Source organism: Salvia miltiorrhiza, chromosome 2, assembly GCF_028751815.1.
Source record: "Salvia miltiorrhiza cultivar Shanhuang (shh) chromosome 2, IMPLAD_Smil_shh, whole genome shotgun sequence".
In the NCBI taxonomy this organism is placed as follows: domain Eukaryota; kingdom Viridiplantae; phylum Streptophyta; class Magnoliopsida; order Lamiales; family Lamiaceae; genus Salvia; species Salvia miltiorrhiza.
The window spans coordinates 52,223,912-52,243,023 of NC_080388.1; the positions used below are offsets into that span (position 1 = coordinate 52,223,912).

Sequence of the window (19,112 nt, forward strand, 5' to 3'; positions counted from 1 at the left end):
AAAATACACACGACGAAATCCGGCCAAGAACCACGAGAATTGAAATCCATGAAGTTTTAAGCGAGCGCTGAGTTCCAGCGCCCGCGGCCAAGAAGCCAGCGAGCGCTAGAACTCGGCAATCGTTGAGAGTGTCCAGCGAGCGCTGGGTGTGCGCGGGCGCTAGGTTCCCAACGGTAACTAGATTTGTATTCTGTTGGGCTTAAAAAATATTCAATTAGAACAGTAGTTGTGTTTAGCATTGTGGAAATCAGAAATTCTCAGCAAAAATAGCTGCCGCTGGGTGACGGCGTTGCGGCATGGCTGGAGGAGGCGGCAGCGGCACCGGCACTGGCACCGGCGGGCGCAAATACTCGTGCAAGACGGCAACAGAAACTCTGGAGTGGATCCATGGCATAATAGGCTTCCTTGCCCGTTACCGATTCTTCTTAGACGCTCACGTCGTCAATTTCTTCAAGGTAAATTTACTGCTTGTTAAATTAAATTAAAGTTGGCAAATTTGTTTGCTTCAAGTATGTTTCTTGTGTGTGAATTTGATGGAGTGTAAACAGAATAGACTGTGGGAAGCAGTTGATGGAGAGTGGATGGATTGCCTGCGGAAAGAGCCTGTCGAGAAACTGCTGCAAATTCCTTCTGGTATGGTCCAGGTATTTCTTCCTTCTCTTGATTTTATGCTGTTATATCGGCTAGTTTTGCGATATGTAAGTTCACCTTTTTATGCATAATTCATGAAGCCTGACAACTTGCTCACTTGGAGGTAAATGAACACAATCAGTGATTTAAACATGAAGTTGGAGGGGTAACTTACTCATATTTGATGTTTCCAGCGGTCGCTGGGTTTCCTGCGGGTGCTGGGACTCTGCGGGCGCTGGGTCTCTTCTAGCGGGCGCTGGTTTCATGGAATTCAATTCCAAAATTATCCCGTAAAATCTTCAAAAATCAGTGAAAATCGGGGTGAAATCCAACTACGAATTCTTTGAAAGTCGTCTGGAATCTATGTGAATTCCATGGAATTTAAATTCCATGGACTTTTTAAAGTCTGTGGAAATCCACAACGAATACACCCCCCTAAGTATTCTAGTAGGAATAATAGAACTCTATTTAGCTTATAATAGAATTATAATTCTTCATATTTATCCTCTTTTCCATGATAATCTCCTTCTTTATCTAGAATTTGATAGTTCTTCAAAATAGATCCAAATCCCGAAAAATCAAGGCTTAAGCATTGGGCCTGCAGGGCTGCAGAGCTGAAACAAGGCTGAAGGCCGCAGGGCTAAAACGGGGATGTTTGGCTGCTAACAATGTTGTTGTCGTTGGATTTATGCCTTAATCTTCTGGTCTTCAAGGAATGCATATTTTTCTCCTCATCACCAAGATTTTGTTATAGATTTCTCATATCTTATAAAGAGTATATATTTCCTAGAACTACAACTAGTTGTTCAGTTTTTTTTTTTTTTTTTCAATTTATAGAGGGAGACATAAAATTACTGTACATGTGGTCCTGATTTTCGATTAAAGTTGTAACACTGCCAGAAAATGTAGCTTTAACAATGAAAAATTTGGTCTTCAAAACTGAAAAAATGGTCGTTAACACGCTTAACAACCGATTTGATCAGTAGTTATTTGCATGGTCATTCTAAAAATTAACAACCGAAAATTCGTGTTAGTTTAACGATCGAAAATTCGTTCATTATAAATATTAGTTTTGGTAGTATTTTTTGCTATTTTTTTATTTTTAAAGACCAAAATTTTATTTTTAACGATCTAAAATTCATGATTGATATTATATATTGAAAAAGAATTTAAATGAATTAATAGTGCTAGTTATATCAATAATACACATATTCTATATTGGTGACTACTCAAAAGAAACTTCAAGGTTAACCGTGTTTGACTTAAAGCATTACTAGGAGTGGTGACCCATTAGAAAAGTTTGTCAAAGCGTATGCGATTGAGTCTAATTTATTTCTCATTTCTTATAAAGAATATGTAGTTTCTTGCTTGGGACCAACATGGCCTACTTCAATGTGTATGGAGTATGGTGGACTATAATACCATCCTCATCAATATATATGGTTAGATTATGATGAGAACGACTATTTTCGTGAGAAATGAGAATAATGAATAAGACATTATACAATGTTGAATATTCGCAATTTAATTAATTGATGAAATTTCCGCCTCCTCTAGGATTCGATCCCATATTTGAATGGTTATTCACTCATTACCAGTAGCTTATTTAACACAATATATTAGCTTATTCATATCAATTCTCACTTTCACAATATATGACTATTTTTATTGGAACCATTTCTAACCATTTCCTATATATATATATATATATATATATATATATATATATAGGGAGAGGTTCAAATAAGAACCACTAAATAAAATTAGAACGGAGAACCATTTTAAGTCATTCGATCATCAAGATCTACGGTGGATGCATCATCTTGGTGGATGAATGCAGATCATGGGTTCGAATCCTGAAGGGAGCAAAATTTTTACTATTATTTTTGAATGCATTAAATTTAATAGCGAATGCATTAATTTATATAGCAGATGCATTGATTTTAATGGTTCTTATGTTCTCACGATAAGTGTAGTTCTCATTATAACCACACCCTATATATATATATATATATATATGGGAAGGCTAAAATAAGAACGCTTCTTAAAATATAAATTAGGAACCATTTTCAGCCCTTAGATCATCAAGATCTACGGTTGATTCATCACCTTGTTGGATAAATTCATGGTCCTGAGTTCGAATCCCAAAGGTAGCAAAAAATTATTTTTCGCAATTCATGCCTTTATACAGTTTATTCATGCGTGTTATACATAAAATTCATGCATTTTTGCTTGTTCGTAATTCTTAAAATAAGAGTGGTTTATTGAATAACCGCCCCATATATATATATATATATATATATATATAATTTGTTTTCACATCTTCAAATGTAAACTTGTTCATTTTAAACATTTTTCTTGCATACTTCCTCCGTCCACAAAAATTGTCCTAGATGAGGACAACATGAGTTTTAATGAAAATAGTTGAGTTCATTGTAAGAGAAGAAAATGTTCCACTAAAAAGATAGTATTAATAATGATAATTACATGTATTGTGAGTAGAGATAAGGGCCCACCAAGTGATAGAAAGTTGCCAAAAGTGGAAAGAGACTAATTTTTGTGAACGTTCCAAAATGGTAAAAATGGAGTATTTTTTGTGGACGAAGGGAGTATAACATTAAAGCTCTAATCACTATCATTAATTTAATATATGTATTAAATATATTTTCGTTAACGGAATAACATGATTTTGTAAAAGAATAACATTATAAGAAAAAATAAAAAGAAATTTACTATCAATTCATATTTAACCATTATTAATTGCTGACATTAACTCCTAGTAAACTTGACAATAAAAATTATTTGTAATGACACAATTATCATTAAAATTGATTTGAAATTAATCTAAAATCATTTTCAAATTAAAATATACCTTTTTAATAGATTTTGGATTATACGCATATAATTTCCTTTCCTCTATATAACACACAAGGTAGCAAATATTTTTTTGTTTTGGATAATTATACCGATAAATCAATAAATGAAAGAAAGAAACGGACAAGTGTAACTGCTGACTTTGCCTACTTTCACTCATTAATTTCATCCTAGCCATACTCTTGTTTTCTAACCGTAGAATCGGAAATTGAAATAATATTTACCTTCCATTTTATTTGACCTCTTCTATCCTTTTTCGATATGGTTAACAGTTATAAATGCCCCCATTCCGTTTCACTTTCCCAGTCCTGTACTAGTTTTCTCCTGCAATCCAATCCAATCCATTGCACACGTGTGATATGCATATATAGCACTTATAAAATATATACTAGTCGATAGCATCTGGTGAGAGAGAGTGAGATAGCAGAATGACGGTTGAAGATGAAAACGTGGGTCCATCTTCTCTAGAGATACAGCAATCGGGGCAGGCGAAGGCGCCGATGAAAGTAGTAATTGTGGTGGCGGCGATAGCGGCGGGAGTGCAATTCGGGTGGGCCCTACAGCTGTCCCTGCTAACCCCATACGTGCAGTTGCTGGGAGTTCCCCACACGTGGGTTGCCTTCGTGTGGCTGTGCGGCCCCATCTCCGGTTTGCTGGTGCAGCCCATCGCCGGCTACTACAGCGACAACTGCACCTCCCGCTTTGGGCGCCGCCGCCCCTTCATCGCTGGCGGAGCGATCCTCGTTGCGATAGCCGTCTTCCTCATCGGTTTCGCCGCCGACATCGGTGTCGCCAGCGGCGATCCTACCGGCAAGGCTCCGAAGCCAAGGGCCACCGCCGTGTTCGTGGTCGGGTTCTGGATCCTCGATGTTGCGAATAACACGTTGCAGGGGCCATGTAGGGCTTTGCTGGCGGATTTATCAGGCGGAGAAGCTCGGAGAATGAGCACATCAAACGCGCTCTTCTCCTTCTTCATGGCGGTGGGGAACGTCCTCGGGTACGCGGCCGGCTCCTACACTCACCTCTACAAAATCTTGCCCTTCTCGAAAACGGAGGCGTGCGACGTCTACTGTGCGAATCTGAAGGTGTGCTTCATGATCGCCATCGCCATCCTGCTAATCATCACCATCCTGGCCCTGGTGTTTGTCCGCGAGACCCCTCAGGAGGCGGCGGAGCCAGATCCGGCGAAGAAGGGCCAGATCCCGGTGTTCGGGGAATTATTCGGTGCACTCAAGGAGCTCCCTAGGCCGATGTGGATCGTGATGCTGGTCACGGCATTCAACTGGGTGGCGTGGTTCCCATTCCTTCTCTTCGACACGGACTGGATGGGGAGGGAGGTCTACGGCGGTAAAGTCGGCGAGGGCACTCTCTACGACCAGGGCGTGCGCGCCGGCGCCTTGGGCCTCATGATCAACTCTGTCGTTTTGGGCTTCGCCTCGCTCGGTGTGCAGTTCTTGGCTAAGGGCTACGTCGGGGTCAAGAAGATCTGGGGCGGCGCCAATTTCATCCTTGCCATCGGCATGGCCTTGACCGTCATCGTCACCAAGGCCGCACAAAACTCGCGCCACTATGGCCCCGACGGCGCTCTCCAGCCCCCCGAATCCGGCGTCAAGATTGGAGCTTTGGCCGTCTTTGCATTCCTCGGCATTCCTCTCTCCGTCACCTTCAGCATTCCATTTGCTATGGCCTCCATTTTTTCCAGCGACTCCGGTTCAGGACAAGGCAAATATCCCATATCTATATATTCTCTAATTAATAATCTACATATATATAATCGGATCATATTCATTTACTGCAGGCCTATCACTTGGACTTCTAAACCTTGCAATAGTTGTTCCACAGGTACATATATAATTAATTAAGGCCTCTACATTTTTTTATACGTTAATAACTTATTAATTTGGTGCATGCAGATGTTTGTTTCCGTCTTAAGTGGCCCCTGGGACGCCCTCTTCGGCGGCGGAAACCTACCCGCCTTCGTTGTTGGGGCCGTCTCAGCCGCCGTCAGTGGTGTTTTGGCCCTCACCATGCTCCCGTCGCCGCCTGCCGACGCCATGGAAAATCAGGGTTTGACTGCCGGAGGGCCTCACTAGCTACCAACTCATTATCCATCTTCAAATTCATTTGTTTTAGTCCCCTTCAATTAATTTGGTCGTTTAATTTTCAATTTTTGGGCGTCTAATTATTGCCCTCTCTAGCTAGCTCGCTCTTAATTATATCTTCAACTTTGACCGAATTAATTAATTTGTACACGCTATGCGTGGGCTGTGACTATATTTTTTTATATCAATAATGAACATGATGATCGTTTGTGATGCCTAAATCATTATGTAATGACTCATCCGAAAAGAAATGACCGTGATTTTGAGCCCAACATTTTTTTTTTCCTTCTTAATATATGTTCCTGAATGTAGATTTCAATGTTGATCTATAGCTATATCAACAACATTAAATAGTTTTTTTTAGGGTTAATTACGCCAAAACTCATGAACTATATCCCAATTGTTAACTTTTCCATGAACTTTTTTTTTTTTATCATGCAATTCCCTGAATTTAAGGGGTTGAACAATTTTTTCCATGATTTTTAAAAATCTCCAAATTCACAGCTGACATAGCATTTTTTAAGTGACTAGAAATTTGACATGGCATTACCGGTGGAGAATCAAAACGACGTCGTTTAATTGTGGGTAAAACTACGTCGTTTAACACCAGTTTCACTTTCTGAGCCCTAATTTCTCTACAAGTGATGCCGAGGAAAAAGAGGAAATTGACGGTGGAGAAGTTTCCGATGTGGCTTGAGAAATCGGCAGTGGAGAAGTCTATATAACTCTCATCTAATTCCGGCGGCGGTCTTTTGGCGGCGTTCCACTGGACCTGGAGGAGTGGGAGGGAAAATGATGGATTTTTCTTGTTTTTTTTTTATAATTGTTTTCCACGTGTCAATTTTTCAGTCCAAGTATGTGTCATATCAGCTCGTTATTGTTACGTGAGAGCTATGTAAGCTCGGAGCTTCACCAGAGAAAAAAACATGAAAAAATTGTTCAATCCCTTAAATTCAGGGAATTTCTGATTTTAAAAAAAAAAAGTACATGGAAAGTTTGAAAATTGAGATATAGTTCATGAGTTTTGGTGTAATTAACCTTTTTCTTAATTAATTAATCATAGTTTTTCGTTACAGCTCACCCTCAAATAACTTTACGAGAATCTTTTGGTTTGAGTGATAAGACATGATTAATTATTTAAAATAATCCAACTTAATTAAACAATTATTTAATTTATATGATATGATTGGGCCCGAAATGGATAACTACACCCGCACTCTAATATATCATACAATTGAGTGATTATATATCAGCTCAAAATTTAATATCTTTTTTTAATCACCCTCCAGATCTATTAATCTTATCAATCTTATTTATCCTATTCATCAAACCGAACGTTTCATCAATAGTTCATGTCATAGTTAGGTATTATGGCTAGAAGCAGGTTATGAGATATCAATGGATAAAGTCAATACGTAATGTCGTTATTAAAAGAAGTTTTAATGGGTAAAATACTAAAACCTACACTATCCACTTTTAATAGGGATAGGAATATCTTTTCTAAAAAATAATGATAAAATATGTAGTGGTACTAATTTTTGTGTAAACCCAATTAATTATATTATTCAGTTCAACAAAATAGTCCAATTAAACAAGTAGAACTATTTTCATATTAACAAGCCCATAGTCAAGCCCAACAAAGAAGGATACATTGTTTCGTCAAGCCAAGCCCTTAGAAGGCGATCAAGTCAGAGGAGCGTCATGGGATATCTTCTTCAAAAACTCGGAGCAGATATAATTTGAACTCAAGTCCAAAGACAACCCTAATCGTCACATACCTATCTATACATATGACCTAATAAGGTCGGATAAGGGATGGAATCATTCATATTCCGATCACCCTCACTTACACAACTAGAAATAGTGTTTTGTGGATTCAAGTTTTAAAATTCGAATTCACAACCAATATTATTGCTAGTTGTGAATTCAAAGTTTAAGACTCGAATTCACGACTAGCACTATTTCTAGTTATGAATTCCAGTTTTAAAATTTGATGTCACAACTAGAAATAGTGTTGATTGTGAATTCAAATTTTAAAACACAAATTCACAACCAACACTAGCGATTTATAAGTTGTGAATTCATCGAACTGATTGTGAATTCAAGAACATTAACAATAAAAACTCACCTCGTAATATTTTTTGAAAATTTTCCCAATTTATACTTATAGACACGAATTTTCTATAGTAACAAACCATCATAATAAATAACATTCATGTTTGGAATTAGAAGAATGCTAATTACAAAGCTTCCATCACAATAAACAACATTCATGTATGAAATTAAGAGAATGCTAATTTCCAAAGAGAAACATTCGAGTTTTTCCTCAGAGAGAAAATTGAGACGAACGATCATGCTTCATTCCATCGAAATCAATTCGAAAAAGCTATAGGAATGGAGGAAAGACGAAGGCCTTGCCGGTATCAGGATCGAATTTATCAGGATTGGATTTAGGGTGCACTGTCATGATATGGGAATCCTCCGTGATATCGAATTGTCGACGGCCGATGGTGGTGACGTCGCTGTTTTCTATTACCTTGCATGGAACGTCGATTTCAATGAGAGCAAAGAGTTGACCGGCGATTAGGGCAAGACTAGTGTTGGCGGTGCTGACGCCATTCGAGCAGTAGTGAGGAGCAAAGAGGCGGTGATTTTATTGGTGAAAGAGTAGGCGGTGCTAAACGACGCTGCCCACGAGCAAATCTACCAATAAGAGAAAATTGAGTAGATCTGAGGAGGCGGCGTGACGACGATTAAGTAATAAAGAAATTTAAAGATCACACGACTGTGGACTCGAACCCATAACCTTAGGCATTGGACATTAACCATCTACCGCTGGACCAACATACACACACAAACGCATCTAGCCTTTTTCCTCGTAGTAGAAGCAACTTAAGTTGAAACTGTAACCTACCGCACACAAAAGAACCGCACCCAAACCCTCTCACGCTTCTTCTTCCACCGTCAACACGCACTGTACCGCGACGGAGAAGACAAGAAAAACGCGACATAACACAAGCCAAACTTCTCACCCGTCTCACCGACCATGGCATAGATTCTTAATTTCTATAAAAAAAAACTTCCGACCCACTTCCCCTATTGTTGGAAATCGTTTTTGTTCTCTTTATGGCTGATCAAAAGTCGTGGTTTTTTTTCAGCTCTATGGATTGCTCCGATGCAATTCTTGAAACTCCAGCAGCTGCTTACGAGCTGCTCTTCAAGTCGGCCGTCGCGATACCCTTGCCGCATTATTTAGCGGCGGCCCTTTTCTGTTTTGCTGTCGTCTTGTACAATTTCTTGGAATTTCATTTTCTTCAAGATCTTCTCACTGGATTTCGCGGGGGCCCCGTTTTCTTGACGTACAATGCGAGCTCCGACATTTATCATGGGGTTGTGTCGAAGTGTCGGACGCTTCATGGGAGGTAATGTCGAAGAAAATATATGTTAACATTGAGTTTCTGAATTTTCAGAACACAAATTATGCTTAATTTGATGTCTATATGATATTTGGCGGTAGTTGACTCCGCAATCCACTGCGTGAAATTAGGAAATGCGGTGGAGTGCGTGAATTTTTAGAGTAGGAAAACTAACATACAAAATCTGGTTTGTGTGTGTTGTGTGTGTGTGGTTCTTTCTGATTTGCAAGGACAATTGAGTAATCAAGAAAGCAATACTCCTGTATAATTGTTTTAGAATATGTAGGTTTGACATGTACAATACTTGTATTTGAGCCTATGATCATGCCTGCTTTCTCTTTTAGATGTGCTTGGTATTGGTTGCTTCACAGTCCTTATTTGTTAATTTGTGTTATGCATAGCTCTTGGTTCGGCATAGCTAGTTTGTTTAGCTAATTTTCTGCCATATCGTTTCTTTTTGTGCCACAATAAGTAGGTACTTGGCTACGCTGTGGCTCTCGAGTCCACATTTCCAAACTTCTTTTCTAAACTTCTTTGGGAGGCCACCAGTGTTCACCTATAGAAGGTGAGGTTCTTTCTTCTCTTTAGATGCTAAATCCTTATGGACTGTGCAACACAACTTGATGATTTTATAATTTGAATTCCCGCAGAAGATAAAGAAAACATGGCATACATATGATACTATTCTACTATTTCAGTGAAATGCTAATAACTTTTGCTCTGTATTTTCTGATAGGTCCTTGTAATGTTAATTGTATAATGTTTTTAGCCATTCTCTTTTGTTAGTTCTTGCAAAGTTATGCTTGATTATGCGGTGAAGGGAGATTATGTCATGAACGAAGTATTATATGAATGATCGGGGGAATAATGATTTCTTGAGCTTAATTGATAAATGTGAGCGGTCCATTTTGCTTCAGTTGCTTTACTTTCTGAAGAAACAGAGCTGTGAAATCATCTGTTGCATCTTCTGAGATTAACATATTTTTGTATTTGCAAGAATATAATTAGGGAATTTTGGTTGACGATATTTTAGATAGATGCATAACTTTTATCCATCTGATTTATCTGTGTTTCTTCAGGCAGATGTTTCATGCATCTGACGGTGGGACTTTTGCTCTGGATTGGCTGTTGCATTCTGATGGTAAAGAAATCAAATCATACCGAAATTATTAAGTGCAATTGGCTGAGGCACACAAAATAGTTTACTCTAAGAATGTTATGGTGATTTAGTGGATATCCAAGTACCAATGTCGTATGTAATTTTTATATGCCATAGGTCTGTCGTACACATTCCATGTTCAATTACTACTTATAATAATTCCAAAACCTTTTTGGTTTTGTGAAGTTTTGGCTTTTAGTTAGTTACTTCTATGGAATTTAATAACTAAATCCTGCATGCTTTTGTTATGACATTATCTCTCAAACATCATCCTGTTAGTAAAAGACTATGTATAATACAACTACTCTCTCCGTCCCACAAGAATGTATCACTTTCCATTTTCGTCCGACCCATAAGAATGTATCACCTCTATTTTGGGACATGACCTCACGTTCTCTTTTTACATGACCCCACACAATTCAACCACAACCACTTATTTCTACATGGTGGGACCCTTTCTCCACTCAATGCATTAACTACCAAACATTTCTTAAAACCCATGCGGTCCCCCAAGTGATACATTCTTATGGGACGGAGGGAGTAGTAAATAATAGAAAAGAACTATCTATGTGTAGTGCCATTTTATTCATTACTCTTTCTAGGCGCAAGTGTTATAGTTATATAGGGATTGGGGTGGGCAAGGATTCTTCTGTCTAGAAATGTTATTTCTCTAGCCTTTGATGAGAGCATGAAATGCAAGTTTTTCTTTTTTTGAATGTTCACTACTTTTGGCTTCTTGGTGATAAATTGTATGTTTTGGGTAATGTCTGGTATCTTCATTTTGGTTGTTGAATTCTGTTCGTCCCTTTTTACCTTGCTTATTTATGGCAGTTTCTGGAGTAGCTGTTCAAAATGATAATGTCCTTGCAAAGGATGATGCAACTCCTATTGTTATTATGATTCCTGGACTAACAAGTGATTCAGCTTCTCCTGTAAGCCTAGGCTTTTGTATCCACAATTTACAAGAATGATAGTCATTTTATTTCTTTTTATTGTATAAAATTAGTTAAATATTGCCTCTGTTCTCTTTGTTTTTTATATGTGAGTATGACTCTAAAAGAAATGTGATATGGACTCTAATACACAGAAAAAGAAATGCGTTACATAGCCATACCACACATGTTTTTGGTTAACTTGTGTCACGTTTGGTAATTTGCCTCAGCCTTTATGTCAAACCTGAATTTAATCAATAGAAGTTCAAGATGATGATATTTTAAGGGGTAAATCGAACTTTAGCTTGTTCATTTCACTGTGATGCATAATTTTAATACATTTGATGCCATCCATGCTGAAAAGCAGTTGCCTACCAGGTTGCCATTTGATAGAGTGAGACCTTATGAATTGGTAACCGCTGCTTTTCTCTATAATTTATATGTGTAATTAGCCTCTTGTCTATGGCTGCAGTACATGAAACATCTTGTCTTTGGTACCGCCAAAAATGGATTGAATGTGGTTGTAAGCAATCATCGAGGACTGGGTGGTGTCTCAATTACTGTAAGTATTAGAGATGAAAAGAATTGTCAGCATAATACGCAGAAGAATGGCTTTCCGACTGCTCTCAAAATTTGTTTCTTTATATGTGATAGCATGTTGTAATTTAGACATCAGCACATGTGATTTGATGCTAGATATCTTACACCTTTTAAGGTAGGTGAAAGTTTTGATTATCACATCATTTGATATTAGCTCTATTTCAGATTTTCCATGAGAACCAGTCATTTTAGCAAATCTATCACTGGAAGATTGATCTCAATCATTGTATTCTGACTGATGTTAGTTTGTAATTTACGCAGACTGATTGCTTTTATAATGCTGGATGGACTGAAGATGTACGTGAAGTTATTAACCACTTACATAAAGAGTATTCTGCAGCTCCATTGTTTGTAGTGGGAACAAGTATCGGTGCAAACATTCTGGTAGAGTTCTGCATTATGTCTTCATGCTTACAAGGGAATGACAATGTCGATCTGAGCATGCCTTTCTAAACCGTTAGGTAAAATATCTTGGAGAGGACGGAGAAAATGTTCCAATTGCAGGTGCTGCAGCAGTTTGCTCTCCTTGGGATCTCTTGGTCAGTTGATGTGAACTACATGTATTTGAATAAAAAATGTACGACCTGTTTAATGAACGACATTTAAACTTGGCTTAAGAGTACTCTGATCAGACAGTTTCTTGTGATTTTATTGTAAAGATTCTTTCAAATTTGCTGAGTAAGGTCAAAAACTGCTGCTGCTTTGTGACTGTAATTTTACGCTATATAAACTTTTTGAACATAGGTTTAATTCCTAATATGTGTTGAGTAGATATTATATTCTCACTGACTCTTTCCTAGTGTTATGATTTTGTTTTAGTTATTTAGTTTCATATTCAAATTTGTTTTTCCATTTCCACATTCCCAGATTGGTTCCAGGTTTATATCTCGAAGGCTTATTCAAAAGTTATACGACAGAGCTCTTACTATTGGTCTTCAAGGCTATGCGCAGCTGTATGTTGCATCACCTTTTTACATAATTCCTTACTAACTTTGATAGGCAATCGAAGCATTTGGGGATGCAACAGATTGATGGACAGCATGTATAGTTTTTTCTTCATATGTCTGACTGTTGTGCGCTTCACTAGCTAAACAATGATTGCTTGCACAATGCAGACATGAAACTCGATATACTCGTCTTGCTAATTGGGAGGGTATAATAAAGGTTAGTCTTCCACATTTGTAATATGCTCTTTTGGGCCTCAGCTATGTCTGTGGTTCTTGCCTATCTTGCTTGTGAAGTGTCTCGACTGTGAGCTCTTCTTTCCGAAATCTATGCATATCACGGAGGCTTGTAGTAGTATCTAGGTTAGCACTGAGCCCATATGGTCTATTTTCAAGTCTTTTTTTCTATTAGATCTCTCATTGTTCATCTGCATGAGTATTTTTATGGATTGCTGTTTCCTGTACAAAATTTACGGCTTCATGCACCTGATATTTTGTAATAATCTTACCAAAATAAGTAATTATACGTTCTCAAATTTGGATCTTAGTGAAGGTTAATTGGGGCTCAATTCAATCTTACCTAATATAGAGTACTAATTTTGTTCGAACATGTTTTCGTTGAAGTACTTTAGTGTTATGATAGTATTTTCATTCGCTGATGATACCTATATTATCTGCAGTCACGTACCGTTCGGGATTTTGATACCCATGCCACCTGCCTTGTTGGGGAATACGAGGTACCTCTCAGTCTCTATTTCTGAAGCTTTTCAAATTTACTTTTTTTCTTCTAACTCGGTATAAATACCAACTCACTGACATCGATTTTTATTTTATTTTATTTAATGTTTACACAAAGACTGTGGATACATACTATAGACGCTGTAGTAGTTCTGCTTTTATCGGAAGAGTATCAGTTCCGTTGCTCTGCATAAGTGCGTTGGATGATCCAGTCTGCACCGTAGAAGCCATTCCTTGGGATGAATGCCGGTAGAGTTGCTTATATTTTTCCATGAAGTGCCTAATTCCTTTCTACCTTTGGAATTCACCTGATATAGTGCTAAGATGTTTTCTGATGGCAGAGCAAATAAAAATGTAGTCTTAGCTACAACTCTTCACGGTGGACATCTCGCATTCTTTGAAGGCATAACTGGATCTCGCCTGTGGTATAGTTTCTTTTTGGTCGTGTTATGTATATTTTCTGAATTATTGAGAGAAACATAAAATAGCTCTTCCTCCTTTTCTTGAACAGTTAGATCTTTCATCTTTGATGTGTCGCCTTGCTCTTTAGTTTGCAACAGGCCTCGTAAATATATTGATGTTATACTTCCCTCGATTTCCAAATCTAGATCGAACATGCTTCCATTATTCTACTAGTCCAATGTAAATGTACATTGATTCTTCTCCATTCGAATGCACAATAGCCTCACCTTGAAATTTGAATGTAGACATTACAAAGAATTATCAAATATAAAAGAATATCTTTGTTTTGAAACACTAATTCTTCTTCTTTTCAGGTGGGTGAGAGCAGTCAATGAATTTCTCGGAGTTTTACTCTCGAGTCCATACATGCACAAACAGAACAAGGTACACGATATATTCGTCACCTTGCTTCCTGTCCACTCGGGTGTTTACTTTGGGTGATAGCTTAGATAGATGAAATAATATACGCTAAATTAACCACATGCTTCAAAATTTGGACAATTTTTAGAGCTTGTTTGATTGTATAATCTTTCAAATTACAAAATATAAATCTTATGTATTGTCAATCCGATCCTTGATGGAAAGGAAACACCATTTATCCCCCTAATATGTTAGTCGTGATTGCAGGTGGAAAGTGTCGGGCCTCATTCTCCTCTTATGCAAACTTCGATCGATCAAGGCCCCTACCTCAACGTAGCTGATGGAATGGTGGCTGCAATGGGGAATGAGCACACAGATGGCGAGGAGACATCCGAAGAGATCAAAGATCACGATCATCAGACTGATCAAACAGTTTCAGTTACAGACAGCCATGTCTTTGATGGAAGGAAATCCGATATTGCTACCAACGATGCTCAAACCTCCAAAGACAATGCTGGTTTGAAGGGCTCAGGGATCATTCGAAGATGCTTGCACCAACTTTCGCGACAAAGCAACAAATCCATCTGGCTGCTTGCTTATATAGCCATCATGTCATCCTGGCCTCTAGTCGGAGCTGCACTCGGTTATCTCTATAGAAGGAAGTTGATGAAAGGCTTACCGGGAAGAGGACCAAAATGATCGGAATTCGGACGCAACAGGTTGCGCTGTCGTCTGTAACAATTAAAGTCTGATCTCCCTTGATAAACTCTCTTTGAAAATGAAACTTGTGCTCTTCATAGCTTAATAAGCTTCAAGGAAAGTTTCCTTGATTTGGTTATTTCTCTGGTTTTGGCTTTTCACGTGTTTCTTATTTGAAGGGTTTTGCTTCCTTCGCTCCCTGTTTATTTTCATACTACACACACACACACACACACACACACACACATGTATAGGGGATGATTATAGTGAAAAGTGAAAATCACAATTTAAAATGAAAACTGAGAACACCGCATTGACATGTAAAGTTATTGTATTTGTTGTGCAATTAATTGTACTCCGAAAAAAGTTTTAAAAAATTAAAATTTTCCTCTTTAGAATTCTAACCTAGGTGGTGCATTCGTTCATTAAGAGAGTGTTTGGCTGAGTTTATATGTTTTTCAAAACAGTTTATAAGTTGTTTATGAGCTTATAAGTCATTTCAAATTATTCGGCAAAATAAGCTCTTAGATAACTTATAAGCTCTAAAAATAAACTTCAAAGAGTAATAAGCTCCCCAAAAAATAAGTTCATCTACATCAATTTATTTTTTTATAATCTTATATGCAACAATCATTTTATAAATATTTTTTAACTATAATTTGTTATTTTCATCATATACCATTTCAAGTTCATTTCTTCCGATTTTCATTTTCTATCCCAACACTTTGATAACTTATAAGCTCTTAAGAAATTACATGCTCTTGAAATATTTTATAAGCTGGTGGAGCTTATAAGCTCTTTAAAATAACTAAATAAGCTTAGCCAAACACCCTTTAAGATAATGCATCCACAATAATCTTTTTGATCCAAAGATTGAGAATGGTACTTCGTTCTTATTTTAAATAAAATTATATATATATATATATATATATATATATATATATATATAGGAATTGGTTCAATTGAGATTTATATATATTTTGAGATTTTGAGATAAATGAACATATAAGTACATTTTGATGAACTTGTCAATTAATTTTTATGAACGCGCGTTGGTCTAGGGTTCAATCCCTACAAGTGGCGTGTTTTTTAAATAAATTAAATAGATTCATATGTTCATCAGTTATATTGGTTATGTTCAAAGAATTTATTGATATGTTCATTTATCTCAAAATCTCAAAATATTTAAAATCTCAATATAAGCTAACCCTATATATATATATATATATAATTTATTAGGGGAAGGATCATAAGGAAACCATCTTCATTCTGTTAACTATAAATTAATCAGCACCATTGATATTTATATGATCTATGATTATGAAACTTACTAATATAGTTCTATTATTTATTGAGGGGTGTTTACTTTTCATGAACGGGCAGATATATAATTGAGTATTTTAATATTCATTATTAGGATTTTTCCAATAATATCATCATTTTAATAAGATAATCAAATATAAATCAAGCAAAATTAAGTAAAGTACTAGAAATTATTAGAGCATCTACAATGGTTTACTCGTGGGCCTTACTCGAGTAAGCTGCCCATCGAGTAATAAACCATTGTGGGTGGTGGGCGGCTCAAGTCTTACTCGATTAAACAAGTAAGGCTCATTCGCTGATTTCTTGAGCACGTGCAATGCACGCTTGCATTTAAAAAAAAAAAAAACTTTTGAATTCAACGGCTATTTCAGCCGGTTTTTTAATTTTTTTAATTCTTTTTTTGATATGACCGTTTCTCATTTTTTTTTTGGCATTTTTCTTCCTATAAATACCTCCCATTTCTCCAAAACCATTCACACCTTCATCCATTCTCTTTCTCTCTTTCTCTTTTTCTCTACTTCAATTAATTATCCTCCTCCAAAAAATGGTAGAATGATTCGATGATACTTCGTCGTCTTCGTCCGACGGAATAGTTATTTTAGGTTATGTTTTTAAATTTTTAAGTTTTATGTAATTTGTAGGTTTTTAAAATTAATGCAATTTTAATTTGAAGTAAATTTTGATATTTAAATTTGTGCAATTAAAGTTAAATGAAAAATACAAAAAACAAAACTAAAAAGAATGAGTAAAAGAATGAGTCATCCCAATGTGGGCTCCTTACTCATAAGTGGTCCCCCACTCTATTGAGTAAGGAGCTTACTCAACCACTGTGGATGCTTTTAAGGACTTTGAGATATATCAAAGTTTCAATTCATTTTACTAAATAATGAATTAGACTATATTATTTTTTTTATCTATCTAAGCTCGACAATTTGATATTTTTTTAACTAAAGAGAAAATTTGGAAAAAAATGGAAAAAAAAAAAAGTAATCTAAATGCATCCTCCGTGTTAGGGTTTGTGTGGTGTTTTGTTTCAGTCGTTCATTCTATCAATGAACACGTGTATATTGATAATGTCATCTTGGTTACGGAATATACAGTAATTAAACGAATCACAAAATGAAATTACAAGAAAATGAAAAAGAACTAATGAATGTCATTTCATACAAGAATTTTATGATACAGCAGAGCACCAAGAAGAGGCTGTGATCAGAATCCTATCTTGCCACCCTAGAGAGATAGCTTTGCCATTCTCTCTTTCAAAAACTCTAAAACCACCATTTTCTCCATCAAACTTGATAGGGCAACAATGGCTTCTGATTTTCAGCAGCAGCTTCGCCTGCATCACAGCCCTGCAGCTCTGCTCAACACCCACAAAGCCCCTCCTCTCCATCCTCCCACTCCATGTCTCCATCTTCTCAAATCTTGGACAAGATTCTTCGTCGTCTCCATCGTAGTTTATCACACTCCTAATCTCCCTCCCTAGATGATCCCTCTCAATGCTCAGCCTCTCAGCGCTGTCTAATGGAAGGCAGTCATCCAATGAGTCAAAAATGGCTGCAAATTGGTGCAGTGACTCCATGAATCTTGGTAGAAACTTGTTGCTGCTACATTTTCCTTCTTGCTCGACTAGAACGATAACCGATGGCTTGAGAGAGTGGACATAGCTTAGAGTTTCTGAGATTTTGGAGAGAGTTTTGAGTGAGGTGAGATGGAAGACTAAGTTTACAGCAACCGTCTCATTCTTCCTCTTCTTCACCTTCACATTCTTGGATCCTCTAACTAGGCCATGGAACTCGAAAACGAGATTGCAGAAGCCTTTAGCAAAGCTCACCAATCTTGATTCAGTTTCTTGAATTTCCTCCATATGGGGGCCAAAGGCAGTGATCCTTAAGGAAATCTTGTTTGTGGGGGTGGCGTTTTCTGAGAGGGATTGCATGAGGGAGGGCCATTGGAAGCCGTAGGAGACGTCGAAATCGACAACATGGAGAGCCCTACTGCTTGCATCTCTCTGGAAGGCTTCGAGAATGGCTTGGTTTGCTGTGAAGTGAGCAAACTGGAAGAATGGTGAGGCTTTGTAGAGAGATGTGAAGGCGGAGAAGGCCTCCGAGGGCGAGGGGGGCTTCATTATGGCGTCGTAGAAGGGGGATTTTCGGGTGAGGAGGTGGGCGAGGAGGGCGTCCGCGAAGTAGGCAGCGACTCTTTGAACGGAGTCGCCTCTCAAAGAGACGTGCTCGTAGAGTTGGCGGAGGTTTTCGACTCCGGATGTTGCGTTTTTCTCGTTGACGGAGGTGGCGGCGATGAGGAGGGAGTGGATCAAGTGCAGCCCTTTTGCATCGGTATCTTGTCTCTTGTTGTGATGATCCGCCTTTAGCATTCTCTCTCTCATTTGGAGGAGGCCCAAGATCTTGCCCTCCTCTTCATCACTCCAGCTCGAGTAGTTTGATATTTCTATTATGTTCCTTTTCCTCTTTCCCTCGCGGTTGTGATCGTGGGCCGGGGCTATGGAGAGTCTGAGGGTCAAGAACTCCTCCTCCTCCATCTCCAACATGAGAGACAAAACAGATCGAGAGGTTTGGTTTCTAGAGAGAGGGGAATTTCATGACCCAACATCATTTACTTGAATTGTTCCATATTCATACGTATAGTGATGGAGAAAGAAAAGGTATCTTTCTTGGGCTTAATATTCAACGTTCAAGGTCAAGAATTGAATTGCAATTTTTTTTTTCTTTTTCCGTTGTTTGAACGCTGCGAAAAGGGTATATGTAGTGTCGGGGCAGTTCGGAGAGGTCAAGAAATGACATGTATATGCTGTCGAGAAATCATAAAATAAATTGGAGCATCTAATATACCAACCGTCGGCATCGAGACTT

General features: G+C 37.7%; 4 protein-coding genes across 4 annotated transcripts; 3 read left to right on the plus strand and 1 right to left on the minus strand.

Moving 5' to 3' along the window:
* Window positions 1-220: 220 nt before the first annotated feature.
* Window positions 221-1,327, plus strand: LOC131009708 (uncharacterized). The gene is made up of 3 exons (XM_057937119.1): window positions 221-455; window positions 549-644; window positions 1,235-1,327. The coding sequence occupies exons 1-3, from the start codon at window positions 297-299 to the stop codon at window positions 1,325-1,327; spliced, it is 348 nt and encodes a 115-aa protein (XP_057793102.1). The 5' UTR covers window positions 221-296.
* Window positions 1,328-3,798: 2,471 nt separating this feature from the next.
* LOC131010125 (sucrose transport protein-like) lies at window positions 3,799-5,796 on the plus strand. Its single transcript, XM_057937537.1, has 3 exons — window positions 3,799-5,226; window positions 5,303-5,346; window positions 5,418-5,796. Exons 1-3 carry the CDS (start codon window positions 3,933-3,935, stop codon window positions 5,595-5,597), a joined length of 1,518 nt encoding a protein of 505 aa, XP_057793520.1. The 5' UTR covers window positions 3,799-3,932; the 3' UTR covers window positions 5,598-5,796.
* A 2,744-nt stretch (window positions 5,797-8,540) lies between these two features.
* Window positions 8,541-15,055, plus strand: LOC131010126 (uncharacterized). The gene is made up of 14 exons (XM_057937538.1): window positions 8,541-9,028; window positions 9,498-9,587; window positions 10,102-10,163; window positions 11,013-11,113; window positions 11,586-11,675; window positions 11,975-12,097; window positions 12,175-12,252; window positions 12,581-12,666; window positions 12,829-12,877; window positions 13,338-13,394; window positions 13,514-13,644; window positions 13,737-13,820; window positions 14,172-14,241; window positions 14,485-15,055. The coding sequence occupies exons 1-14, from the start codon at window positions 8,733-8,735 to the stop codon at window positions 14,914-14,916; spliced, it is 1,749 nt and encodes a 582-aa protein (XP_057793521.1). The 5' UTR covers window positions 8,541-8,732; the 3' UTR covers window positions 14,917-15,055.
* A 2,358-nt stretch (window positions 15,056-17,413) lies between these two features.
* LOC131009709 (GRAS family protein RAM1-like) lies at window positions 17,414-18,781 on the minus strand. The gene has a single exon (XM_057937120.1). The coding sequence runs from the start codon at window positions 18,779-18,781 to the stop codon at window positions 17,414-17,416; it is 1,368 nt and encodes a 455-aa protein (XP_057793103.1).
* Window positions 18,782-19,112: the final 331 nt, after the last annotated feature.